The sequence below is a fragment of the Felis catus genome, chromosome C1 (assembly GCF_018350175.1).
Source record: "Felis catus isolate Fca126 chromosome C1, F.catus_Fca126_mat1.0, whole genome shotgun sequence".
In the NCBI taxonomy this organism is placed as follows: Eukaryota; Metazoa; Chordata; class Mammalia; order Carnivora; family Felidae; genus Felis; species Felis catus.
Genome location: NC_058375.1, coordinates 16,510,830 through 16,537,408, shown reverse-complemented (window position 1 = coordinate 16,537,408; position 26,579 = coordinate 16,510,830). Strand labels below are relative to the sequence as shown.

Sequence of the window (26,579 nt, the reverse complement as noted above, 5' to 3'; positions counted from 1 at the left end):
GTCCCTCACCTACTCCCTACTCTGCACTTCTGTCACTCTGCCCTCCTCTAGCCACTCCACCACACGTCCCTAATTAAAACTTTTTTTAAAAAAGTATCTATCAGTACCAAGTGTACGTGAAATGACTCCTGATGAGAAGGATAATAAAAATCAAGAGAATTGTGCAACTCTGAATTATCTTTAGATAACTTAGAGGGGTGCCTGGGTGGCTCAGTCAGTTAAGCTCAAAGGTCATGATCCCATGGTCAGTGGGTTTGAGCCCCACATTGGGCTCTGTCTTGACAGTTCACAGAGCCTGGAGCCTCCTTCAGATTCTGCGTCTCCCTTTCTCTCTCTCTGCCCCTCTCCTGCTTGTGCCTTCTCTCTCTCTCTCTCAAAAATAAACTAATTGGGGTGCCTGGGTGGCGCAGTCGGTTAAGCGTCCGACTTCAGCCAGGTCACGATCTCGCGGTCCGTGAGTTCGAGCCCCGCGTCAGGCTCTGGGCTGATGGCTCGGAGCCTGGAGCCTGTTTCCGATTCTGTGTCTCCCTCTCTCTCTGCCCCTCCCCCGTTCATGCTCTGTCTCTCTCTGTCCCAAAAATAAAAAAAAATAAAAATAAAAAAACTAATTTACATTAAAAAATTTAGCCTCAGAGGGGCGCCTGGGTGGCGCAGTCGGTTAAGCGTCTGACTTCAGCCAGGTCACAATCTCACGGTCCGTGGGTTCGAGCCCTACGTCGGGCTCTGGGCTGATGGCTCAGAGCCTGGAGCCTGTTTCCGATTCTGTGTCTCCCTCTCTCTCTGCCCCTCCCCCGTTCATGCTCTGTCTCTCTCTGTCCCAAAAATAAATTAAAAAAACGTTGAAAAAAAATTTTTTTTTTTAATTTATCCTCAGAGACTATGTAATCCAGGCCTATCATTCCATAGATGAAAAGACTGACAGAAATTAAGGGACCTGCCAAATCATGTACCCTGGTAATGGCAGGGCCAAACCCAGGACCCGAGTTCTGGGCTTTCAAGCCAATACTTGAACCAAAACACCAAACTCCTAAATATACACATCAGGTGAGGGGTTCCGTGGGGAGGGCTTCCTAGGTATCTCACGGACTGGTGGTCACGAGCACTAGGTGTTGTCATACAGCACATTTACTATTTTTCTTTGAGTGTTAAGTACCAACCACTGATATCTCTTTCAATGAGAAAATAATTACCCTCAAGCCAGAAAACTGCCGCAGTGTCTCAGGGAATATGTGATTGCAAATTCCCCAATCCACTGTCACCAGTAAGACTTAAGTTGGATCTGTGACTTAACAACAACAAAAAGAAAAACCACATTTCTAACATGACTATTTAAGATACTTAACAGATAACATTTAATGAATATGTAATTGAGATCATGATGGAGAAGGCCTTTTTATGCATAGAGGAAACAGAAGAAATTCACAAATAACCAACAGATGTGATTACATAAAAACATAAACTTCCAAAACCCAGCATCAATAAAACTAAAAGATAAATGATATGTTACATGAAATGAAAAACAGTTAATATTAGAATAGAAAGATCACACAAATCAATAAAGAAAACTAACATTTAAAATTTTAAAGATGGACAAAGAAAAACAATTTACAAAAGAAATAAAAAGTTGATTTTAAAAGTTGGTCCTTCTGAATAATTAAAGAAATGCACATTAAAACATCCATACCGGGGCGCCTGGGTGGCGCAGTCGGTTAAGCGTCCGATTTCAGCCAGGTCACGATCTCGCGGTCTATGAGTTCGAGCCCCGCGTCAGGCTCTGGGCTGATGGCTCAGAGCCTGGAGCCTGTTTCCGATTCTGTGTCTCCCTCTCTCTCTGCCCCTCCCCCGTTCATGCTCTGTCTCTCTCTGTCCCAAAAATAAATAAACGTTGAAAAAAAAAAATTAAAAAAAAAAAAAAACATCCATACTATTTTGGGGCAAATTAGAAAAGTTTTGCAGTGATAATATTTAATTGAGAAGCAGTAGTTTTAGTTTTATTCATTTATTTTTAAATGTTTATTTTTGAGAGAGAGAGAGAGAGATAGCAGCGAGCATACATGTGTGGGGGAGAGCAGGAGTGCGGGGGGACAGAAGATCCCAAGCAGGCTCTCTGCTGACAGCAGAGAGCCCGATGTGGGGCTCAAACTCACGAACCGTGAGATCATGACCTGGGCAGAAGTTGGACACTTAACCAACTGAGCCACCCAGGTGCCCTAAGAAGTAGTTTTGGACCATGCACTCTTGATCTGGTTCAAAGCCTAACTTAAACACTTACTCAGTGACTTTGGGCAAGTCACTTTAATCACTGTGAGCCTGAACATCTTTACAGTTTTGTTCTGAAGATGAAGTGAGACAACGCAGCTGAGGTGTTTTAGCAAAGTTCCTGTCAACAGTAGATGCTCAGTGTTAGCTGCTATTATCATATTACTTGCATTAATAACTCAAGGAAAAGGGGCGCCTGGGTGGCGCAGTCGGTTAAGCGTCCGACTTCAGCCAGGTCACGATCTCGCGGTCCGTGAGTTCGAGCCCCGCGTCAGGCTCTGGGCTGATGGCTCAGAGCCTGGAGCCTGTTTCCGATTCTGTGTCTCCCTCTCTCTCTGCCCCTCCCCCGTTCATGCTCTGTCTCTCTCTGTCCCAAAAATAAATAAACGTTGAAAAAAAACAATTTTTTTTTAAAAAATAACTCAAGGAAGGGACCACTGAGACAGGTACCCACATGGTACGGATGGAAGTATAAACTGGTAAAAATCCTTCAGGGAACTAATGCGACAAGTAATCTGCTCGTCTAGAGCTATAAGAAATGTCTTTGCTCTGGGAAACAGTATGGAGGTTCCTCAGAAAATTAAGAAGAGAACTACCCTACGACCCAGCAATTGCACTGCTAGGCATTTATCCACGGGATACGGGTGTGCTGTTTCGAAGGGACACAGGCACCCCCATGTTTACAGCAGCGCTATCAACAATAGCCAAAGTATGGAAAGAGCCCAAATGTCCGCCAATGGATGAATGGATAAAGAAGCTCTGTGTGTGTGTGTGTGTGTGTGTGTGTGTGTGTGTGTGTGTGTGTCACACACACACAATGTAGTATTACCCAGCAATCAAAAAGAATGAAATCTTGCCATTTGCAACTACGTGGATGGAACTAGAGGGTATTATGCTAAGTGAAATTAGTCAGAGAAAGACAAATACCACATGACTTCATTCATGTGATCATTAAGATACAAAACAGATGAACATAAGGGAAGGGAGGCAAAAATAATATAAAGACAGGGAGGGGGACAAAACAGAAGAGACTCTTAAATACAGAGAACAAACTGAGGGTTGCAGGAAGGGTTGTGGGTGGGGGATGGGCTAAATGGGCAAGGGGCATTAAGGAGACACTTGTTGGGATGAACACTGGGTGTTATACATAGGGGACGAATCACTGGATTCTACTCCTAAAATCATTATTGCACTATATGCTAACTAACCTGGATGTAAATTTTTTTAAAAAGTGTCTTTGGAGACAGACATGAGAATCTGGGTGCTAAGGGTGGTCATGTGCCCTGTCTGAATGGTTTTATCAGAAAGTTTACATGGCAGTTGTATAATTATAGATAAATAAAAAAGAATGAGAAGCCCATGACAGAAGACAAAAAGATTGTTTTAAATATGTATGCCTTTAGACACTTATAGGAATCTATCTATATACAAATAATCAGAGATATAATTAAATATTTATGTACACTAAACTCAGAACAATAGCATCCCTAGTAAAAAACTGAAAATGTAGATGTATAATATGAGGAGTGTGTGTGTGTGTGTGTGTGTGTGTGTGTGTGTGTGTGTGTGTGTTGTTTTTTTGTTTCTTTGGAGAGAGGGCAGGGGGGAGGACAAGAGGGGGAGGGGGAGGCAGAGGGGGAGGGGGAGGGAGAGAGAGAATGAATCCCAAGCAGGTTCCATGCTCAGCACAGAGCCCAACACAGGGCTGGATCCCACGACCCTGGGATCATGACCTGAACCAAAATCAAGAGTTGGGTGCTCAACCAACTGAGCCACCCAAGTGCCCCTACAATACGAAGTTTTTAAGTAAATAGGGTATACAGCCATATTATAAAATATTATGCAGCCATGAAAAATTAGGCTGTCTATAGAATACCTATAGCACAAGCAACCAAAAATAAATAAATAGGACTTGATCAAATTTAAAACTTTTGTGTATCAAAGGATACTATTACGGAAATGAAAAGATAACCCCAGAATGGGAACAAATACTCTCAAGTGACTTATCTGATAAGGGTCCAGCATCCAGAATATATAAACATAGCATATCAGAGTACAGCATCCAGGACTCTTACAACTCACCAGTAAAAGGACAAATAAGCCAATTAAAATCAGCAAAGGATTTGAATAAACATCTCTCAAAAGAAGGTATACAAAATGGCCAATAAGCACGCGAAAAGATACTCAGCATCAGCTGTCATTAGGGAAATTAAGATGGAAACCACCGCGATACCACCCCGTACCCACTAGGATGCTGCAACAAGACAAGCACACACAGACCGAAAGTACAAGGGCTGCTGAGGAGGCAGAGAAACTGGAACCCTCATACGTTGCTGGTGGGAACGTAAAACGGTGCAGCCACTGTGGAAAACAGTTTGCAAGTTCCTCAGAAAGTTAAACAGAGATACTACATGACCCAGCAATTCCAACCCTAGATCTAACCCGAGAAAAATGAAAACATACATCCACACAAAAACTTGTACACCAATGTTCACTGGCACATTATACGTAACAGCCCAAAACTGGAAACCCAAACGTCCACCGACTGATAAATGAACAAACAAAATGTTGTCTATCCACACAATGGAATATTATTCACCCATAAAAAGGAATGGAATACAGAATACTGTTACAGTAGGGGTGAAACTTGAAAACATTATGTTCTGTGAAAGAAGCCAGGCACAAAAGGCCACACACTGTAGGATTCCATTTATAGGAACTGTCCAGATTAGACAGATTCGTAGAGACAGACAGTGGATTAGTGGATGCCAGCTGGGAGGAGGGGGAGTTGGGGAGAGAATGCTAATGGGTACGGAGTTTTGGGATTTTTTTTTTTTTTTGGAGGGATGAAAATCTTCTAGAATTAGAAAGTGGTGATGGTTACACAGACTTTTAAATTGTACACTTTAAAACAGTAAATTATACGGTATGTGAATTATATCTAAATACATTTTTTTAAATTAGGCTCTTGAAGATTTTTAATAACATGAGGAAATGCTCTCAACATACTAAAAGGAAAAAAAAAACCCAGCATGCAACTGTATGTATAATTCCAATTTGATTTAAAAATATATGTACATGCATATACACATTTGCATTTAAAAAGACAGAAAATATATCAAAATGCTAACAGTCGGTTCCTAGGTAGTGTCATTATGGGGGACTTATTTTCTTCTTCATACTTTTTTTAATGTTTGTTTATTTGAGATAGAGCAAACGCAGGAGGGGCAGAGAGAGGGAGACAGAGCATTCCATGCAGGCTCCACCCTGTCAGCCCAGAGCCCAATGAGGGGATCGATCCCACGAACCCTGAGATCATGACCCGAGCCGAAATCAAGAGTTGGACGCTTAACCAACTGAGCCACCCAGGTGCCCCTCTTCTTCATACATTTCAATTTTTTTTATAGTAAATACATACTATTTTTATAAGAAGGAAGTTGTAAAACAGAAACCCAGGTAGGTCAGTCTGGCTTCAAAGCTGGTGTCATTTCCAACATGCTGTTCGTTCATTAAACACGTATTTAGTTCCTGCTCGGTTCCAAGCAAAGTTAAGGAAGATATAATCTCTGCCTGCAGGGCATTTACATAAGTCCAGGGTGGGGTTTGAACCTGAGTCCGCCCACCGGGAAAGAGACCGTATCCTCCTTAAATGACAGGCAGCGCTGTCCACCTGCACACCTTCTGGGGCAGAGGGCCCACGGCTGCGAGAACAGTGTAGCTTAGTGGTTAAAGGATGGAGCGGGAGCCGGACTACTGGTGCGAAGCTCGACGGTCCGATCACAAAGTGTGTGATCTCACGGGGCACCAGGGTGGTTCAGTCGATCAAGCGACCAACTAACTCTTGGTTTCGGCTCAGGTCACAATTTCATGGTTCATGGGTTTGAGCCCCACATCGGGCTGTGTACTGATGATGCGGAGGCTGCTTGTGATTCTCTCTCTCCTTCTGCTTCTCCCCTGCTTCTGTTCTCTCTCTCTCTCAAAATAAATAAATAAACTTAAAAAAAAAAAAAAAAGCCAAGGTGTGTGATCTTAGGAAAATTACCTAACCTGCCAGGGACACAGCCTCTAGGGGCACTAACGGTTCTCTCACTGGGCGGTTAGAAGATTAGAGTGAACATACCTAAAGCACTGGCATCATGCATGAGGACACAGCAAGTGCTCAATAGATTCATTAGCGGCTAGCCACTATCGTCACCATCCCTGCCACCACCCCACCACCTGTCGCTCAAGGGGGTAGAAACAGAATGGATTAAAAACCACGAGAAAGCTTGTTTTCCACATCTCAAAACTACCATCATCTGATTCTTGATAAGCCTATAATAACCATTACATTAAACCAATTTCTTTTTCCACATTCTCTCAACGTCTAATGAAACTCTTCTTTTGAGGCATTCCACAAAATACAATGAGCTAGAACATCAAAATGTCCAGTGCTGACAAACTGCTTGTGTCCTCTTATCTTTGAACTCATAAAAACAAGCGATTTTTTCAAGGCTATTATAACGGAAGGTGGCTCTGAGAGGCTTTTCTGTCTTTCCTCTGCCTTTCCGGCCACGCTGCTCTGAGTCAGGAGTTCACCCAGGATGACTCTTCGCAGGCCAAATGCAAAATCTCTGGAGCAATATGACCGCCTAACGAGTGACTGGGGACGGTGACTGCATTCCACCTACTGTGACTCTTCCAGCCGGCAGAGGAGAGTCTCAACAAGCAATCATCACTCCGATGCTTTCCTATCCAATCTCTTAGATGTTTAAAAAAAAAAAAAAAAAGGCCCTTGGCTTTGTCACTGGTACTGATAGCAGTCTGTAGTGACCTGAAGACGTGGGTAAGTTCCGAGTTTTCACCAACTTGATTGCAGGAGTATGCTTTTCTTCAGCAGGGAGTAAGAAATCTGGACACACAGTATAACACAGTACCAAGGCTCAGATTCAAAGACACCCATTTAATGGAAAGACTAAAGACCTCAGGCAACTACACGATACCAAGCCAGGCCTTGTGGCTCCAGAGGCCGTGTGCCTAACAGTAAGGGCTGGAGGCTCTAGGGCCAGCCCACCCGCCCAGGGGGTGGGTCACAGCACTGCCACTCTCACCAACTGCGTGACTCTAGGCACGTGACTTAACTGTCTAGTCCTCAGTTTTCTCACAGGTAAAATGGAGGTTTTAGTGCTTATCAGTGGGGGAGCTGTAAGCACTAATAAGCCACTGCATGTACATGAGTCAATACACGTACAGGACATTTCCTATAATATGGGAAACATTCATTAAATGTCAGAAGGAAGCATAAAAACCCACCTACCAAAATATTTAGTTTTCTAGTTCTTAGGTTGGATAATCAGTTCACAGATGTACTTTTTTTTTCAAAGTTTATTTATTTTATGGGGCGCCTGGGTGGCGCAGTCGGTTAAGCGTCCGACTTCAGCCAGGTCACGATCTCGCGGTCCGTGAGTTCGAGCCCCGCGTCAGGCTCTGGGCTGATGGCTCGGAGCCTGGAGCCTGTTTCCGATTCTGTGTCTCCCTCTCTCTCTGCCCCTCCCCCGTTCATGCTCTGTCTCTCTCTGTCCCAAAAAAAATAAATAAACGTTGAAAAAAAAAAAAAGTTTATTTATTTTTGAGGGGCGGAGGGTGGACAGAGGATCCCAAGCGGGTTCTGCGCCGACAGAAGAGAGTCTGATGCAGGGCTCGAACTCACACACTGCGAGATCAAGACCTGAGCTGAAGTAGGACACTTAACCGACTTGAGCCACCCCGGTGCCCCCACAGATGTACTTTTTGGAACTCACTCTGCTTCATTACTTATGTAAGTTACAAATCTACCTTCTATATGTCAAATATTACGTAATTCTTTTTTTTTAAATAATGGACTTTATAGACAACCATGCTGCTGGTTTCAAACAGCCTGTCTAGGATGGGAGGCAGCTAGGAAAGCAAGATAAAATGGGGTGGGTTAGGCCTCTCATACCAAAGAGTGTTGGGCTATAATCTGAGAGAATTCAAAGTCTTAAACTCATTGGAAGTTAGCAGGAGATACAGGAATTTTTGAAATCACCTGGTCCAACTCCACATTTTGTAGATGAGGAAACGGAGACGTTGACAAGTGTTTTAAGATCTTCCAGTTCACTAATGACAGAAATGAGACTCTTCCTGTTACCTGTGTTTTAGGTACATACTCTAAATGGAAAGCGAGAGAAAAACATTTTATTTTTTTTTTTATTTTTTTTTTTTCTTCAACGTTTTTTATTTATTTTTGGGACAGAGAGAGACAGAGCATGAACGGGGGAGGGGCAGAGAGAGAGGGAGACACAGAATCGGAAACAGGCTCCAGGCTCCGAGCCATCAGCCCAGAGCCCGACGTGGGGCTCGAACTCACGGACCGTGAGATCGTGACCTGGCTGAAGTCGGACGCTTAACCGACTGTGCCACCCAGGCGCCCCGAGAAAAACATTTTAGAAAGGGAAAAAGACAGTTTGGAAGGGTTAAGGTAGCGATCTAACAATAGGAGGTAACACTGCGAAGTTTATCATATCCCAGGCACTGTGCCAATCACTTTGCATGGTAGCCTTACATAAATTTGGCACAACCTGTGAGGTAGCCACTATTATTAACTAACTCCGCTTTCCAGAAAGTAGAAGCCTATCGAAAGTAAACGGCATGCCCCACGTCACAAAGCCGGTGAGCGTAGAGTCTGTAAATGAACCCACACTGTCTGACTCCAGAGCCAGAACCTCCACCCCTGGATGTTGCCCACGCGTGAGAATTGAAAAAGCAGCGGAACTCTTCGTGCCTCAGTCCTTCTCCTGCTTTTTGGGTAACTTCTCTGTTCAGACGCAGTGCAGATGCACAGGAAATTAAGTGGGGTTTTTGTTGTTGCGTGATTGTTTTTAATTCCAGGATAGTTAACTCATTGTTATCTGAGTAGAACACAGAGATTTAACAATTCTATATAGTACTCAGTGCTCATCATAAGTGTACATAAATAAGGTGCTTTTAAACTAAGAGGAGATAACAATAATTTAGAGCCTACTTGTTCTGTGCTACGCGAGGCACCACACAGACTCAAGGGCCCCAACCTGTCCAAGGCCACAAAGCCGGTGATAGTGCTGCTGGGGGAGGTGGAGCCCACGCAGCCCTCGCGGGGCTCCACGGCCCCATTTCCCAGCCTATTCAGAGGACGGCGTGCGCCTGTCCATCCAGCAGCTCTTTACTGAGCTCAGCCAAATGCCCTTAACTAAGGCTTGTCCTTACATAGAGAAGAAATTCAGCAAAACCCTGCTCTCACAGAATGCACAGCAGCGGTAAGAGAACAGACTGCTTTCAGCCTGGAACCCTACTTTCCTTGTACCTCAGCAGTCGAGTGGCAGAAGCAGCAAGGACTCTGGAGCCCCCGCCTCCCCCATCACTGTCCTAGGAGACCACACGCATCGGCCAGCCTTCGCTGCACCTCTGTGCACACTTCACAGATGAACTCCATTCTCCTCTCCTCCTAACGCTGGAAGCTTTTTGTCTTCAAAGCGGGAATTATGTTCATCTCTAGCTTTCTCTCATTTACCACCAGGTAGTATGACAAAAGGGTTAACTTGAGGAGCTAACAACAACAAAAATGCAAAAGAGGGTAACTCCGCTACTGCCTCTACCTTTGGGAAAGGGCCTATGGGATTCCACAGTATGTGCTCAAAAATGTCCAAGGAAGACATGGAAGATTCTATCCTCAACACTTCGCTGCCTGAGAAAAAAAAATCCAGAACCCTAGGGGCCAATTATTCTGCTGCCTTGGACTCTGACCTTAGGAAGTCTCCTTCTGGTCTGAACCTGACTGGAACTGAGGGCCGCGGACAGCAGAATGGCGGCTATGTGCGCAGCCGGTGACAGCCAGCTTCAGAGCACCATTCACGAGCTACCACACCAAACCCACGGGATAAATGAAGAGTGGCAAGCCTAACTGTGATTTAAATTCGTAAGTTCCTACTCCGTTCCCAAAATCATGCCGGGAGCTGGGGACTCAAAACACCGGCAGGCTTTTAAAAATCAAGTAACACTGGGGGCGCCTGGGGGGCGCAGTCGGTTAAGCGTCCGACTCTGGTTCTCGGTTCAGGTCATGATCTCACAGCTCATGAGTCTGAGCCCCGCATCAGGCTCCGCACGGATGGCGTGGAGCCTGCTTGGGATTCTGTCTCTCCGTGTCTCTGCCGCTCCCCCACTTGTGTGCACATGCACGTGCGCTCTCTCAAAATAAAAGAAAATTTAAATTAGAATTCAAATCAAGTAAAAGCGAATCGCACTAATAAAAGTAGACCGAGAGGAGGCAAGGAAGAGCAGAGCATGAAGAGAAGCAGGAGGGAGAGGGAGGTAAGAGGACTTACTGTTTGCAAACAGAAGCGAGGGAAATCTCGGTGACACGAATTAGAAGGGAAGACTCCTGGAAAAGTACCAGCTGGAGTTCAGAATGGAGTGGCTCTTGACTGTCTCCCCTGCTTCTGCTTTTCCCTGGCCAGCTGGGAGTTTAAAATTTGAAGAACAATCTTAATAGGGAGCTAAAAAGAGCTGGGTTCTAAACCGGATTTTAAACTTTGTAACCTTGAGTCACCTTAATCTTTCTTTCAAAACCTGTTTCCTCAACTGGAAAAGGGAGGTGACACCTATACAGGAGCTCATAAAGCTATTCACACTTTTGTATGTTTGAAACTTCCATATTTCAATGGAGATACTCATACCTATTGCTTAGTTGCTATGAGGATTACAAGAAGTAATTACAGAAAATACGTAGCCAGTGCCGGGGACTTTGTAGTATTCAATGGTAACTATCATTATCAACATGGTATTTTTTAAAGTTCTGTGATGAGGGTACGGAGAACAAAACACTATGAACCAGTGAATTCACTGCTGCAGAGTGTAGACTAGGAATGTCTGGATGTCTATACAAGGACAATCTTCCCATATATCGGTCTTACAGGCTCACTCTGTCACCCACTTTCGTCTTCCCCTTCCTGCTTTATTCATTCACTCAACAAATATGCATTGACTGCCTGCTGTATGTAGGACACAGAGCTGCATACTGAGAATGGGAACCGGAGGAAGAAAGGAGGAGACAGTAACAGGAGAGGATGACAGGGACACCTATGAACCGTTTGAAATGATAAAACGTTTTGAGTATGTCGGTGTGTACACTCCTCTGAGAAGTTCTGGAGAGATTCTAAAAGGAATTTTTTTGTTTTAAGTTAAGAAAATCTAATAAACTTAACGGAAAACATACAAAACGTACACAGGGAAAAACATAACACTCGTGAAAAATCACAAAAGTAGCCTTGAGCAAATGGAAACACAGGCCACGATCTTGGATATGAAGACTCAATATCATAAAGATGTCAGTTCTCTCTCAGCTAAATTTAACATAATCTCAACAGAAACACCATCCAGTTGTTGCTGCCTGAAACTAGACAAACTGATTATAAAGTTTATATGGCAGAATAAGCAAGCAAAAGCAGCCAGGAAAACATTAAAAAAGAGCAATATGAAAAAACTGGCCCTTCTGGATGTTAAAACAAATTACAAAGCCTCTAAAATTAAGATGGTTTCGTAACGGCATATGAATTGGCGAGCAAACTAATGGAACATAACAGAAAATCCAGTAAGAAACCCAAACGTATACAAGAACGTAGTATCCAGTAAAAACAAGATCTCAAACCAATGGAGAAAAGATAAGAACTTTTCATAAGTAGTGTTGGAATGCCCGGCTGGCTAATGGGGAAAAGATAAAATTGGATCCTTCCTCAAACCAAACTAAATGTCAAGATAAATTCCAAATGAATAGGAGCCTTAGATGTGTTTAAAAAAAGGGGGGGGGGGGGAGGGGGTGAAACCATACATACACTGGAAGAAAACATTAACAAATTCCCCATAAATTAAAAGCAGGGCAAACTTCCTGGGACTCAAATTCTAAAGCAATACACTGTAAGACCCATAAATATAACTATATAAAGATGAAAAACCTTTGTACAGCAATAAAACAACATATGCAAAGTTAGGCATATGACAAATTGAAAAAAATATTTTTGCAACTTATGGCACAGACTTTGGGCAGATACCCTGTATCTCATTAAAGGAGAAAACAAATTTAAACTATAGTGAAACATTTCTTACCTAACAGATGGGCAAAACTCCCCCAGAACTTTGGTAGCAAGACTCCAGAGAAACAGAGAAGAGGGATCAGGCATCAAATAAAAACTTCTGTGAGGGGCGCCTGGGTGGCTCAGTCGGTTGGGTGTCCGACTTCGGCTCAGGTCATGATCTCGCGGTCCCTGAGTTCAAGCCCCGCGTCGGGCTCTGTGCTGACAGCTCAGAGCCTGGAGCCTGCTTCGGATTCTGTGTCTCCCCCGTCTCTCTAACCCTCCCCCACTCTCACTTTGTCTCACTCTGTCTCTCAAAAATAAATAAATATATATAAAAAATTTTTATTAAAAAAAAACTGTGAATGAACATAGTTTTGATTTTGAACCCACATAAATGGTTTACACAGTTAAAAAACAAAATTAGATTTTTAAAAGCAATTCTTAAAAGTTTAAACCAAATGAGCCTGTTGATAAAGCTTATCAAATTGGTGGCATAAGCACACAGAGAAATAAATACATCAACTGGCCTCAGGGCAGAATCTGACAACACATTTGAAGTAGCAGATAGTCTAAGGACAAGGGAACCAACAGAAAACTCACACAACACTCAGTGATCTAATGATCAGTGCAGTTAGTGGGATTGCTACTGGGCTGGTTAGTAACATGGCCAGGAAAATCCAGCAGCCTTCAAAGCCTCAGAGTGTGACCCACTTGTCCAGGGAACGATAAAGTTCTGTGGCCCATTTGAGTGTTACTGGCTAGTGCCCAAGTAGAAGAGTGAGAGGGAAGGGAAGAGAGTAAAATGAGATTTGAACACACCCAACCAGAGCTTGAGGGCAGCACAGGCCAAGCCACTAACTGCATTTACCCTGAGGGCAAGCAAGCCACTTGGACTTTTAAGGAAGGGGGTAACAGAGTAACATGTGATCTGTGCTTCGTAAAGATCACTGGCATCAGTATACAAAATGGATTAGAGAGGAACAAAGGAAGAAGCCAGCTGGACAGCTAGGAGGCTGCTGTAGTCATCCAGGACAAGAGATTACAGTAGCTTTAAACCAAAAGAGAAAGGGGACATCAGTAGACTTGTAGCCTAAATAAATACGTGCTAACTGCAGGTAGGGAGTGGAAGGAGGGTGGGAGGCTGACAGAAAGGGAAGAATATGCGGGACTCCCAGGTTTCTGCCTTTTGCAACTTTGTGGTGCCATCCGAAGAGACTTGGAACTGAAGGTAAGTACCAGGTGGAAGAAAAATGGCGAGTTCACTGCTGCCAGAGCCCCTGACATCATCCTTCAGGGCTGGTGGGGACAAGGAGTTAAGAAGGAAGATCCAATAACCAGGCTGCAGTGTTAGAAAGCTGAGAAACAGATCTAACAAGCAGGTCAGATAACCTCTTGCAGTATTTTCTCAAAATCAGAAATAGAACCACATACCGTTCACTTTGTTTTTTCTTTTAATGTTTACTTTTGAGGGAGAGAGAGAGACTGCATGGGGGGGTGGGGGGGGGCAGGGAATAGGGAGACACAGAATCTGAACCAGGCTCCAGGCTCTGAGGTGTCAGCACAGAGCCTGACGCGGGGCTAGAACTCAGGAACCGTGAGACCATGACCTGAGCTGAAGTCAGATGCTTAACCGACTGAGCCACCCAGGTGCCCCTCGCTTTGTTTTTATATTTTAAAAAAATGTCACGTAACCAATATCTGGAGGCTTAAAAGCTAGTAATCCTTTGTTTCTAATCTCCTCTTCCTTCTTGGGCCCTTTCCTTCATAAAAACTGAGTTCGTAAACCATCTAGAGTCCCAGAATCAGACTCTCAGGCGGATAACAGAGGTCACTCACACAAATACCTCCAGGGACCGGAAAGACATAACGTCTCTTTAAATGTCAGCAACTCGCTGTTAAGCACTATTTGGGCCAAACAAACCGGCCCACGGCAGTTTTCTACTGAGGTCCCACGTTTACAAAATGTCCTAAGAAAATGACTTAAAACAGTTCCTTCCTTTTCTTTCCATTTGAGTACTAATAAATAAAACCAGAAACTACACCAACGAATTACTTTTTCAGAGGTCTTAGTTTAGATAAGAAAGAGAAGTTTGGCCTCAAAAAGAGCTCTTTCTTTCCCTCCATAGATACACAGGGCTGCCAGGACAGATACAGGGGCAGCCTCCCTCCTCCTTTGCTCCTCGGTCTCTGCCTCCGTGAATCCCTCTCCTCTTCCTCTCTCTCCTAACCTTACTTTCCTGTGGTCCTGAGGAACCGCGTCCATTAGCAAGAAGTGGATTCCTGGAGCCCGAGTATTAGGCTCCTACCACTGTTCCTTTCACCAGCAGGGCAACGGCTACCAAGGTTGCCAAGACAACGCACTGCCATTTCAACAGTGTCCTATAAAATCTGAGGCATTTCCAAGGACCTCACTGGGTAAATACCCCTATGAGACAGGAACACCCAACTCTGCTCGGCCACTTTAGAGAAGAAACAAGGCCTGGAAAGATACTTTCAAAACTGAAGTCAAGACCACACAGCAGTAAGAAGTAACTGGTTTCAGGCGGGATTCATCACCACTTTGGTTCACTGGTTTTTCTTCCATGTGACGTTTCACTGTTGGCTCTGCACCTTTCGAGGGTCAAGGATCCCTCTGAGACCTGATTAAAGAATGGGCTCACTCCCCACAAAAACGACAGACAAATCTGCAGGCAAATTCAAAGGATTCGTGAATGCCCCGCAGCTCAACCACTGACCCCAGTTTAACAATCTGGGATCAGCTAGAATGTATGTACTTCATCTAAGGACAGGAAAAACTTGGGTGTCATGAATTTGAGGATTTGGAGTTAAATAACAACATCAGGGAAATACAAGGAAAGCCGGCGTTCTTTCCTTACCCTTCTCTCCCTTGAGGGCTGCAGACGTCTCAAAACTGCAAAGGTCTCTGCAAACGACACACCACACCCTCTGCAGGACTTCAAGACAGTGACAATCTCATCTCCGAATTTAAATGCCCTTAATATTTAATTCTTTCCTCTACATGGTTACAGCTTGCTTTTTTCACATTATCGGGATGATGGCTTTCGGAGGCAGCCTATTGGAGATCCAGAAAACCATAAATTCCAATTCAATTTCCTTGTGAAAATCAAAGAGCTCACTGGCTTGAAGAGTTGAAAGCGTCTGAGGGGTCACTGCCTTCCTCCAGGGTGCTGGTACAGGCAGTGTTCCAGAAGGGTAATGTAAACACTCAGTATGAGGCAACGGCATACCAATTTGTTTTCCAATCTATTTTATTTCAGTTCAGAGCTTCTTTGCAGACAGATAGTCCACAAAAACAACCACACTTTGGTTGTACTCAGTCTTCTTCAATCTCCAAAAGCAGTTGAGTATTGCCAAAGCGTGGCTCGTTTCCCTGCGCTGCCCGTCTGCAATGAGGCTTTGAACTGAAATAAAATAGATTGAAAAACAAATTGGTATGCCCTCGCTCTCCCTGCAGTTTTATATTATCCTTCAAAACTAGTGTTACCACCTTCTCTTTACTGGAACCCAACAGACCCAAATAACAGAGTAAAACTGCAACACTTTAAATGTGCAGGTCCCACCCAAACCTAAAATAGCAACTTAATGCTGGGCTTATTGTTTAACATTGCATTAACATGCCACTCTCCGTCCTGTTCCGTGCTCCATTTGCCGGGCTGGATGACACCTTCTAAGGACACGTGCAATCGGGTTACTAGACGCCGTTTAAAGCAAAACCTGACACTGCCGATCCTCTTACACGGTCTGCTTGATTTCTCACTGCCTCTGCAATTTTTCACGTTCATGACCCCAAATACCTTCCTATTTTTACCAATTCAAAAAGTCTGTTACTTGCTTTAAAGCGTCCAATGCCCTGCTTAAAGTATGCAACATTATTTTGAAAACTTTCAGAGGAAACCAAAAATCATTTGCAAACAAACCTTGAAATGACCACCAACTAGAAGAAACCTGTAATTTTCTTACACTGCCTTAAGAAAATGCACACGCCTTCAATGGAGGAACACACTAAAATAATGAAAAGTACTCTGAATAGATAGTTGTATAATTTGGTTGAAAAAAATTTAAAACTCGTTTGGAGGAGTTCCTCTCTCAACAAGCACAATGAGAAAAAATAAGAGCTGTTCCTGTCGCCCCCAAAGATAGAAGCATACACACACACCCTCAGCTTTGTTGGTAACATAATCCTAGACTTTTGTTATTATTTAGCACTTTAAATACATTCCATTTGGGGCCCAATTTGGTTTTCTCTGATTGGAATTCAGCAACATGTGTAACAACAACAAAAAGGAAACAGCAAACCTGTTATTACACTTTTTCTTATTTAATCCACACAACAACCCTTTTCAGGAGGTACCACTATCCGCATTTCACATACTAGACCATCTGTAACCGGCCCACGGCACGCAGCTCTCCCAGCAGTAAAGCTGGCTTGAGGGCCAGCGACTCAGAGCACGGGACCGAATCACGGCACCACTACTCACTTCTTTCAATCCTTCCAACACCCCACATTCTTGCCATCTCACAATCTCTGATCCTACTAAAAAGTTCTTCCTTCCCAGTTCTCTCCCTTCTCCCTTCTTGCCTGGACTGGATTCTCGTCACTCAAACAGGTTCGGTTTAAACTACCTTTCTCAAGTGCCTTGCTGGGCCAGCCCGGTAAGAGGGGTCCTCTGGGTCAGCACTGTTTTATCACCTTTATCACAGTTGCCACTATTTGCCTTAGACACGAGGCGTTAGGTCCATCTTGCTCACGGTAATCGTAAGGCCCAGCACAGTGGGGTCTGGTACATAGCAGGCACTCAAATATTTGATCAACAAATGGCCTGAATTGTTTATTTAATACCTACCAGACTACAGGCTGTGGGCACTGGCTAGCAGCTGATACAAAAATAGGTAAGGTGTGGTCCTGCCCTGGAGAGCCTCCCAAGAAAAGGTAATTAACAGACGGAATAATACAGACTGGTGTGATCAGTTGAGGTTCAGAACCCAGCTCCCTCGTACATTAACTATGTAACCTTGGACATTGCTCTGAATCTCAATTTTCTCATCTTTACAACAGGAATATTAATACTACCTTCGTCACAGTGTTGGTGAGAGAGCCGAATGATATTCCATGTAAATAGAGCACACAGTGCTTTGCAGAAATCATTTAATAAATACGAACTAGTGACTTTATTATGATGCTATGACAGCTGTATTTGAAATTAGCTTTGTTTACAGGTATACCATCGGTCCAAGACCCTGCTGAATTTAAATCCTGTGAAAGGGCAAAGAGCTTGTTGATCTTGTCCACCACTTTTCTTCCAGGGATTTGAATCATCCTTAGTACATAGTAGGTGCTAAAAAAAAACCCTGAAAGATTCATGAATGCATACGTGCAGGCAAGGGGTGTTCTGAAATCGTTTGTTAGTTCAACTAGGGATGAACAGCTAAGTTTGGGAACTACTGCCATGAAAGAAATGCATCTAAATTAGAAAGTAGGGTGTGGTATAAATTTGATGATTTCGCTATGAAAAACTTCACTTCGAGGGTGTAATTAGATCTCCATAAGCCATACAAAGATTTGGAATGCGATTTCAGGGAAGAACCAAAGAGCCCCAGGTTGAGACTTCAAAGAAGTTCCAGCAGTATGAGGCGGGTCACAAAGCAGAGGGCTCCCTAGAATGAGCTCCATCTGCCAGACCTATAATCTAGGACACCCTTAGGAAGCTTAACCTCAGAATCTGGTATTCCTGTCTTAAGCGGAAACATGGATACTCACTTAGGAAACGTTGTTAGCAAAAAACCGCTGGGTATGAATAGAAACGAAGCACCTTATTGTAGGCGCTGGGTGGATGGTACTGTTACTAAAAACAGTGGGAAACAATTCCCACATTGATTAACAGATCAGATCAATAAGTCTAGAGCTTTAGGTGCATGGGGTAGTTTCAAGTCGAGTTTCCCTTTCCGTGAGAAATGATAAGAAGAATCGCCGGACAACGCCGCCCAGTCTACTTGTGTCTAGGGCAGGGGCTGGCACACTTCTGGGCAGGGGCTGGCACACTTCTGGGAAGGGCCGGACCTTAGGTATTTTTGGCCTTGTGGGCCATGCCCTCAAAGCCATGCCACGTCTGTCGCAACAACTCAACGTAGCCCTCGTAGCAAGAAACGAGCCACAGATGATATAAAACAATGAACATGGCTGTGTTCCAACAAAATTTCACTTGGGGACACTGAAATCTGATTTCATATGCATTTCGCAAATTACAAGAAAGTCTTCTTTTTTCCCTCCCAAGCATTTAAAAATGTAAAAACCGCTGTTAGTTCCCCACAGACCAAAACGGGGTGGGGTGGGGTGGGGGACCGGGGATTTGGCCCCAGGCCGGAGTTTGCCGAAGCCTGGCGCAGACTTGGCAGGAGGGGGAAGAGACTCGAGAAGCAGCAGCGAGGAGGCCTCGGATCGCGCGGTGACGAGCGAGGGCAGGCCCCAGGCGGGGGCCAAGCCGGGTGCACCCCGACGGGGCCCCGCGGCCTCTCCCCACCGGAGACTTACAGCCGAGCCTGCGCTCGGGGTGGGAGCCTCCCCAGGGGGGTCCGCGTCCGGGGCAAGAGGAGGCGGCTGCGACTTGGCAGAGCCCCACGGAGTTCGCCACGCCGAAGGGTCTCAGCGCGCCCCTCATTTGGGGCGCCTCTCGGGCCTCAACAGCTAAAGGGGTCTCCACGCTGAGTCCCAGCCCCGTTTCTATGGTTACCTGTTCAGCACCGATTCAAACTGCCGTTCTTTATTGACAGCGCCATAGAGGACACGAACACTCCTGCCCGAAGGGAACAATAAAGCTTTCTCCATTCAACAGCGGCAGAGACGCCAGAAGGCGGCCATTTTGAGGCCGGCGCGTCAGGAGTAGAGCGGCGAGGGGGCGGCCCGGCCTGCCCCGCGCGCCGTGGTCACGTGTCGGGGGCGGGCCTCGGGGGGCGGGGCCTGCGTCGAGCGCGCCCTCCACCAATGCTAGGGCGCGGGGGCTAACCGGTTGTTAGCCTGTTCTCTGACCTATGACCTTAGCCACTCCCTCCCCTCCCCACACTCTCTTATGAAAGTTTTGATGGGGTTCCACGGACTCTCGCTTGGGCAGTACTAGAGCGGGGATCTTGTTTCCAGAATGGCACAGAAGTAGACACAAAACGGTTTCTCTACATTTTTCCAAAACATGTTCACGTGCAAGGCAGAGACGTGACCTGAGCCGCGTCCCCAGACGCATCCTCATAGGTGGAGAGTCTTGGCACCGCTCGGACGGGATAGGCTACCAGGGTCGTATCAGCCAATCGAGGTGCCCGGAAGGCGTTTTGATCCCGCCTTTCCCTCCTCCCGCTCAGGAATTTAGGGTGCGTGTTGCGGGGGGGGCGGTGGTCATAGCTTTTCTTCTGCTCAGTTTCTTTCACACGCTTTGTTGCACAGTGAGCGTTCCACGTTGGAGCTCCTGTTGCCACCCTCGTACAGCCAAAGAGATTAAGTCAGATCCAGACAGTATCAGACACATTAAGTCACATCAGTGCTGGCCCACTGAACCTCACACTGTCACTCCGCCACTGACGCGCAGCCAATTTTTCTGTCACTGCCAGTCATGCCACCCAAATCCAGCAGTCTCAGTACAATGCCGAGTTCCCTCTGTGGTTACAGCTGTTACATCCACAGTGTCAATATTCGGTCGTTCTGAGAGCTGACACTGTCAGGCTGACTCCCACTCCGTCACCGTTTTTAATCACAAATTCAATCTGCTGGGCAGAACTGTCACTTGCATTGTTGCTGTCGTTGGGTTCATTATTGTTTACTGTCACTGTCCGACCACAGGCGACCACTGTCAAGGACTACAAACTTCAAACAGTTCTGTACAGTACAGCAATTGGACTCTGTGCCCAGCTGTCACCCTTTCGGTTGTTTTCACTGTCATTGTCACTCAGCTGCTTTCACTGCCCCATAGTCAAGCCAACATTCAGCAGGCCCCTACTGGGTACACAGCTGTCCTTGTTACTGCCCGATTAGTCACTTTCACTATTATACTCTCATGTCACTGTCACGTTCGGGGTCAGATTTACTATAGCTGACATCCAGTCACTCTTGTAGTCACTAGAGCCGCACCACAGCTGTTGTGCCCCCTAATCACTCATTTCCACCACCTCTGCCTTGTCCCTTAACGGGAGCCCCCAATACACAGGGTTGCCACATTTAGCAAACAAACCACAACTACCTAGAATGGTACTTGGCACGTAGTAGGTGCTCAAAATATATTTCCCAAATTAATGGATTTTTTATGTTTTTTAACGTTTACTTATTTTTGAGACAGAGAGAGACAGAGCATGAATGGGGGAGGGTCAGAGAGAGAAGGAGACACAGAATCTGAAACAGGCTCCAGGCTCTGAGCTGTCAGCACAAAGCCCGACGTGGGGCTCGAACTCACGGACTGCGAGATCATGACCTGAGCCGAAGACGGGCGCTTAACCGACTGAGCCCCCCAGGCGCCCCAAATTAATGGGTTTTTTTAAATGTTTATTTATTTTGAGAGAGAGAGAGAGAGTGCGAGCAGAGGAGGGACAGAGAGAGAGACCCAGAATCCGAAGCAGGCTCCAGGCTCTGAGCTGTCAGCACAGAGCTCAGTGGGAGCCTTGAACCCACAAACCGCAATATCATGACCTGAGCCGAAGTTGGACGCTCAACCAACTGAGCCACTCAGGCACCCCAAAATGGATTTCTTTTAATAAAAAAAAACAAAAACAATATTATTGGCAATGTACTGTTTGTAAATGTGAATGGCTTGAGGTTCAAACATCTCAAACAGTAGGCTGTCCTCACTGTTCCACTTAACAACACTCTGCATCCAACAGGCACTAGGAGAAAACATGAGAAATGTGCCTACCAGGTACATGAATCCTGGGACCATGGTTACAAAGAATAGGATTCCTTAACTTTGGATTTCTTATTTTATTTTTTTTCAACGTTTTTATTTATTTTTGGGACAGAGAGAGACAGAGCATGAACGGGGGAGGGGCAGAGAGAGAGGGAGACACAGAATCAGAAACAGGCTCCAGGCTCTGAGCCATCAGCCCAGAGCCTGACGCGGGGCTCGAACTCATGGACCGCGAGATCGTGACCTGGCTGAAGTCGGGCGCTCAACCGACTGCGCCACCCAGGCGCCCCATGGATTTCTTATTTTAAAAGGAATGCATGTTGGGGTGCCAGGTGGCTAAGTTGGTTAAGTGTCCAACTCTTGATCTCATCGCAGTTTGTGGTCTCATGGTTCATGAGATCAAGCCTGTGTCAGGCTCTGCACTGAGTGTAGAGACTGCTTGAGATTCTCTCTCTCTCTCCCTGTCTCTCTCTCTGCCCTTCCCCCACCCTCTCTGTCTCAAAATAAATGGACATTTTTTAAAAATGAAAGGAATGCATGTTTATTGTAGAGTGTTTATAACATATGGGAAGGACTCTTTTGCCTCTGAAGGATTGTTTTAGGATGTCAAAGAATACCCTCCCCCAGCACCCTCACACACAGTCATGGCTACAGTTTTCTCCGTAATTGTTCACTTGAGGTTTTGCATTATTGGAAATTTTCAGGGGAATTTCTTGCCTATAGCTGGCCCAGCACGTGGGAGAAGAAGAAAACAATGATGGGAACCTCTAAGGACCTCATCTCTCCAGAGAGCCTGAAGGATTTGGAAGAAATAACTTGTGCTTCCCAGTTGCCAGAAGGACCAATCCTTGAACCTAAAGGAGGAAGGTACCTGAAAACTTTTCCCCCCTTTCTTCTACCTTGACAGAGAATGTTCCCAGGCTCTGCCTGAGGTGACTCCAGCTAAACTACCAGCTGTTTCTGGAACGGCTACCACATGCCAAGGACATTGAGGTCAATGGAACACGGTCACTGCCATAAGAAATAGTACAGCCTTGGGGCGCCTGGGTGGCGCAGTCGGTTGGGCGTCCGACTTCAGCCAGGTCACGATCTCGCAGTCTGTGGGTTCGAGCCCCGCGTCGGGCTCTGGGCTGATGGCTCGGAGCCTGGAGCCTGTTTCTGATTCTGTGTCTCCCTCTCTCTCTGCCCCTCCCCCATTCATGCTCTGTCTCTCTCTGTCCCAAAAATAAATAAACGTTGAAAAAAAAAAAAAAAGAAATAGTACAGCCTTCACCACTTCTACTGCTAATAGCCTCACTCTCATTCTCTGCCAGGTACAATGCCAAGCTCTACCTAGATATCTCATTTAATTCTCCTAACCCCTGGCAGAGGTAAGTGATATTATTACCTTTATTATTATTATTATTCAAGAGAAAACAGATTCAGGTGTGCCTGGGTGGCTGGGCTGGTTGAGCGTCTGACTCTTCGGCTCAGGTCATGATCTCAGGGTCGTGGGAAGGAGCCTTGTGTTGGGCTCTGCACTGAGAGTGGAGCCTGCTTAAGATTGTCTCTCTCCCTCTGCCCCTCTTCATCTCTCCCCCCTCATGCTCTCTTTCTCTCTTAAATAAATTAATTAAAATAAAATAAAAACCAATTCAGTGACGGTGACGCAGCTCCTAGGCAATGGAGTTGGGGTTTAAACCTAGGAAGTCTGACTCTGGAATCTTCACTTTTTCCCCTCAGAATAACTTGAGGGTTTTATGAAATATATGTGTCTGTTATAAAGAGTTCAAGGATTACGGGGGGAAAAATGGAGAAGAGATTTAAAAACAGAATCACTCTAAATCCTAGCACTTGACAATAACGTATCATTATAGCTGAGCATTTCTCCATCTCTGGCATATATATGTAGGTGGGTAGATGGAGGGGTAATAATGATAATGATGAGCTTCCCTCCAGTATGCACTATGCACTGGACACTGTTCCAAACACTTTCCATGAATTAACACATTTAATTTGCTCAGAGAGAGGTGGAGAGACATAATTTTATTAAAAGGAACTCATTTAACATACTCAGGGTTCACAGCAGCAGCCAACCACCCGGTGATGTTTTTCCCCAAATCTGGTTCTTTTCCTCAGTCTTTGCTCTCTTCTCCCCGCCTCCTAATCAAATCCTAAACCCAGAGTCCTTGGGCTGCAAAAGCTGAGTCTTTAAATAGCACCCTCTGCACAGCTGCTGCCCGGTCAAATGTCTCTGCTGTTCCCTAAGGCGGTGGCGGTATTTGTAGAAGTGAAATTTGCTAGATGCTCGGCATACCCTTTTTATTTGTTAGGGTAGGTATCTGGGCTTTGGCTTTCTTTTTCCCTGGCTTTTTAAGTGTTCAAATTCACTCCCCTTTTCTCAAATCCAAATGAAGCTTGGTCTTCAGATCTTGCCCAGTGGAGACCAGCTAGTCTCAGATGAGAAAGCTGTTGGAATTTGCCGAATGACTCAGAAAGGTCAGCCGCCTGCTCATCCATCCGACATGACAGAAGACGCGGAGGAGGGAGACTTTCTCGCTGCAAAGGGGCTGCCCCGGCCAATGGAATCTGGGGCCCTTCTGTGGGTCTGGCCCTACCAACATCTGACACTGTGAATGAATCCCTTGCCTTGGTTTCCCCCCAAACAAAAGGCACTCTTGCATTCAGGATGATGAAATGAAATTGACATCTCCATGGAGATGGGCCATCCACAGAAGCTATGATTTTCCAGCCAAGTCTGCTTCTCCTTAGCTCAGAGAGGACAACCCACCCACCATTCTCTGCCCAATTGCGGGTCAGACACATGGAGGTTGTCCCTGACACTTCTGTTGCTCATGCTCAATCAGTCCCCCAGTCTTATTGATTTTACCTCTAAATATACACTCTCCATTTCCACGGACAAAATCCAGTCAACCTTTACCTCTCACCTATTGTGACGTCCTCATCCTCCAGCCTTTACTTCACTCTGCACATGCAAGCCAGCCTAGTTTTTCATGTCAACTTTATCAAGAACATTTTACATAAAAGAAAATGTACTCAGTTAAAGCGGAGTTTGGGCAAATATATACACCTGTGTAACCACCACTATATCAAGATATAGGACATTTTTTATTTTTTTAGGGCAGTTTTAGATTCATAGCAAAAATGAGAGGTAAGTACACAGATGTCCAATATTCCCCGGCCTATACCCAGTGCATAGCCTCCTCTCTACCACCAGCATCCCCACCAGAGGGATACATTTGTTACGGTTGATGGACCGACATTGACACATCATTATCACCTGAAGTCCACAGTTTACATGACCGTTCACTCTTGGTGTTGTGGATTCTGGGGGTTTGGCCAAATGTAGAAGGGCATGTATCCACCATTATCATAGCATACAGGAGAATTTCACTGCTCTAAAGATCCTCTGTGCTCCACATATTCATCCTCCCCCCGTCTGACCACTGACCATTCACTTTTGGACTATCTCCATAGTTTTGTCTTTTCCAGGATGTCATATAATGGGAATCATACAGTATGTGGCCTTTTCAGATTGGCTTCTTTTACTTGGTAATATGCATTGAAGTTTTCGCCATGTCTTTTCATGGCTGGATAGCTCATTTCTTTTTATCACTGAATAATATGCCATCGTTAGTTGAGTAGTGTCAGTCCTCCTCCTTCACAATTGGGTTGTCTAATCTGGGTCTTTTGCCTTTCCATATAAACTCTGGAATCAGTTTGATCCCTTAGATATCAGTGGTATGGGACATCTAGAGTGGGTTGGAGTGGGGTATTTCCTTTCCCCCCGACAAAAGCACCAAGGGATTTTTCTCTCATATTCACTAGTAGAGCTCCAGGAGGTAAAGTAACAAAAACGAATATGACTAACCTCCCCCCATGACTGGTCCCTCTGGAGTTTTTAACTCTTAATTAGACTTGGCCACACTGAGCCTCTGGCTTTTTGTCAACTATAGTTCGGGTTTCCCTGTCCTTACGCTGGTTCCCGCCAAGGTTTCTGTTCCTGGGTTTCTGCTCGGGTAGGTTGGGATTCTCTGTGTCCACCTGTCTGTCTCTCAACTTGGGGGGCAGCAGTTTTCCCTGTGACCTCACTTCTCTGATGAATCTAAAAAGAATTGTTGATTTTTCAACTTATTCAGCTTTTTATTTGTTAGGACAGAGTAGCTATTTCCAAGTTTCTTTCGTGCCAGACTAGAAACCAGAGTCTTAAGGCATTTCCATCACCTGAAAAAGTGCACTGTTCCCTTGTGTCCCTTCCCTGTTCAGCTGCCCTGCCGCAGCCCCCCAGCAACCACCGATCTAACTCGCTGTCAGTATAGGTGACTCTTGTCTGTTCTAGAATGTCAAATAATCAGATTACATAGTATGTAGTATCTGTGCCTCACTTCTTTCACTCAGCATAACTTAGCTTCATCCATGTTGCTAAGTTTATCAATACTTTATTCCTTTTCATTGCTGCGCCCTTTGGTTTTGATAGACCACCATTTGTATAGTCATTCACCTATTAACTTGGGTGTTTCCAGCTTTAGGGTATTATGAATAATGCTGCTGTGAATATTTGTCTACAAGTCTCTGTGTAGGTGTGTGTTTTTGTTTGTCCTAGGCAAACACCTAGGAATGGAATGGCCAGATTATATAGTAACTATTTATCTTTATAAGAAGGGACCAAAGAGTTCCCCAAAGTGGCGATAACATCTGTGTTCCCAACATCAATGCTGAGAGTTCCAATTAATCCACCTCCTCGTCATCTATTGTCAGTTATTTTATTTTATTTTATTTTTTTTAATTTTTTTTCCAGCGTTTATTTATTTTTGGGACAGAGAGAGACAGAGCATGAACGGGGGAGGGGCAGAGAGAGAGGGAGACACAGAATCGGAAACAGGCTCCAGGCTCTGAGCCATCAGCCCAGAGCCCGACGTGGGGCTCGAACTCACGGACCGCAAGATCGTGACCTGGCTGAAGTCGGACGCTTAACCGACTGCGCCACCCAGGCGCCCCTCATATTGTTTTTTTAAAGTTATTATTGAGTTATAGAAATTCTGTATATATTTTGGATACAAGGATATAAGTTCTTTATCAGATATAGGTATTGGGAATATTTCAGTCCTGGCTTCCCTTTTCATTTTTTTTTTTTTTTTTTTTTTTGATGGTGTCATTCAAGGAGCAAAAGCTTTGGATTTTGATGAAATCCAATTTATCAATTTTTCTTTTTAAAAGGAAAACCATTGGGGCGCCTGGGTGGCTCAGTCGGTTAAGCGTCCGACTTCAGCCAGGTCACTATCTCGCGGTCCGTGAGCTCGAGCCCCGCGTCAGGCTCTGG

General features: G+C 45.1%; 1 protein-coding gene and 1 long non-coding RNA gene across 7 annotated transcripts in view; one reads left to right on the top strand and one right to left on the bottom strand.

The window, feature by feature from the left end:
* ZBTB40 (zinc finger and BTB domain containing 40) overlaps positions 1 to 19,280 on the bottom strand; it is an 80,974-nt gene extending 61,694 nt beyond the window's left edge. The window contains exons 1-3 of one of the 6 annotated variants that reach the window (XM_023258285.2): positions 19,112 to 19,280; positions 10,617 to 10,748; positions 8,306 to 8,427 (exon numbers count right to left, since the gene is read on the bottom strand). Coding sequence is in view for 1 of the 6 variants with exons in the window: in XM_019836362.3 (XP_019691921.3) it covers positions 18,913 to 19,039 (127 nt within the window). In the remaining 5 variants the exon portion in view is untranslated. The other 5 variants (XM_045035268.1, XM_045035269.1, XM_023258286.2 and 2 more) reach the window with 5 other exon arrangements.
* A 99-nt stretch (positions 19,281 to 19,379) lies between these two features.
* On the top strand, positions 19,380 to 26,012 carry LOC123379508. Its single transcript, XR_006583985.1, has 4 exons — positions 19,380 to 19,739; positions 21,964 to 22,126; positions 22,573 to 22,629; positions 23,656 to 26,012. It is a non-coding gene; the product is annotated as an uncharacterized LOC123379508 (long non-coding RNA).
* Positions 26,013 to 26,579: the final 567 nt, after the last annotated feature.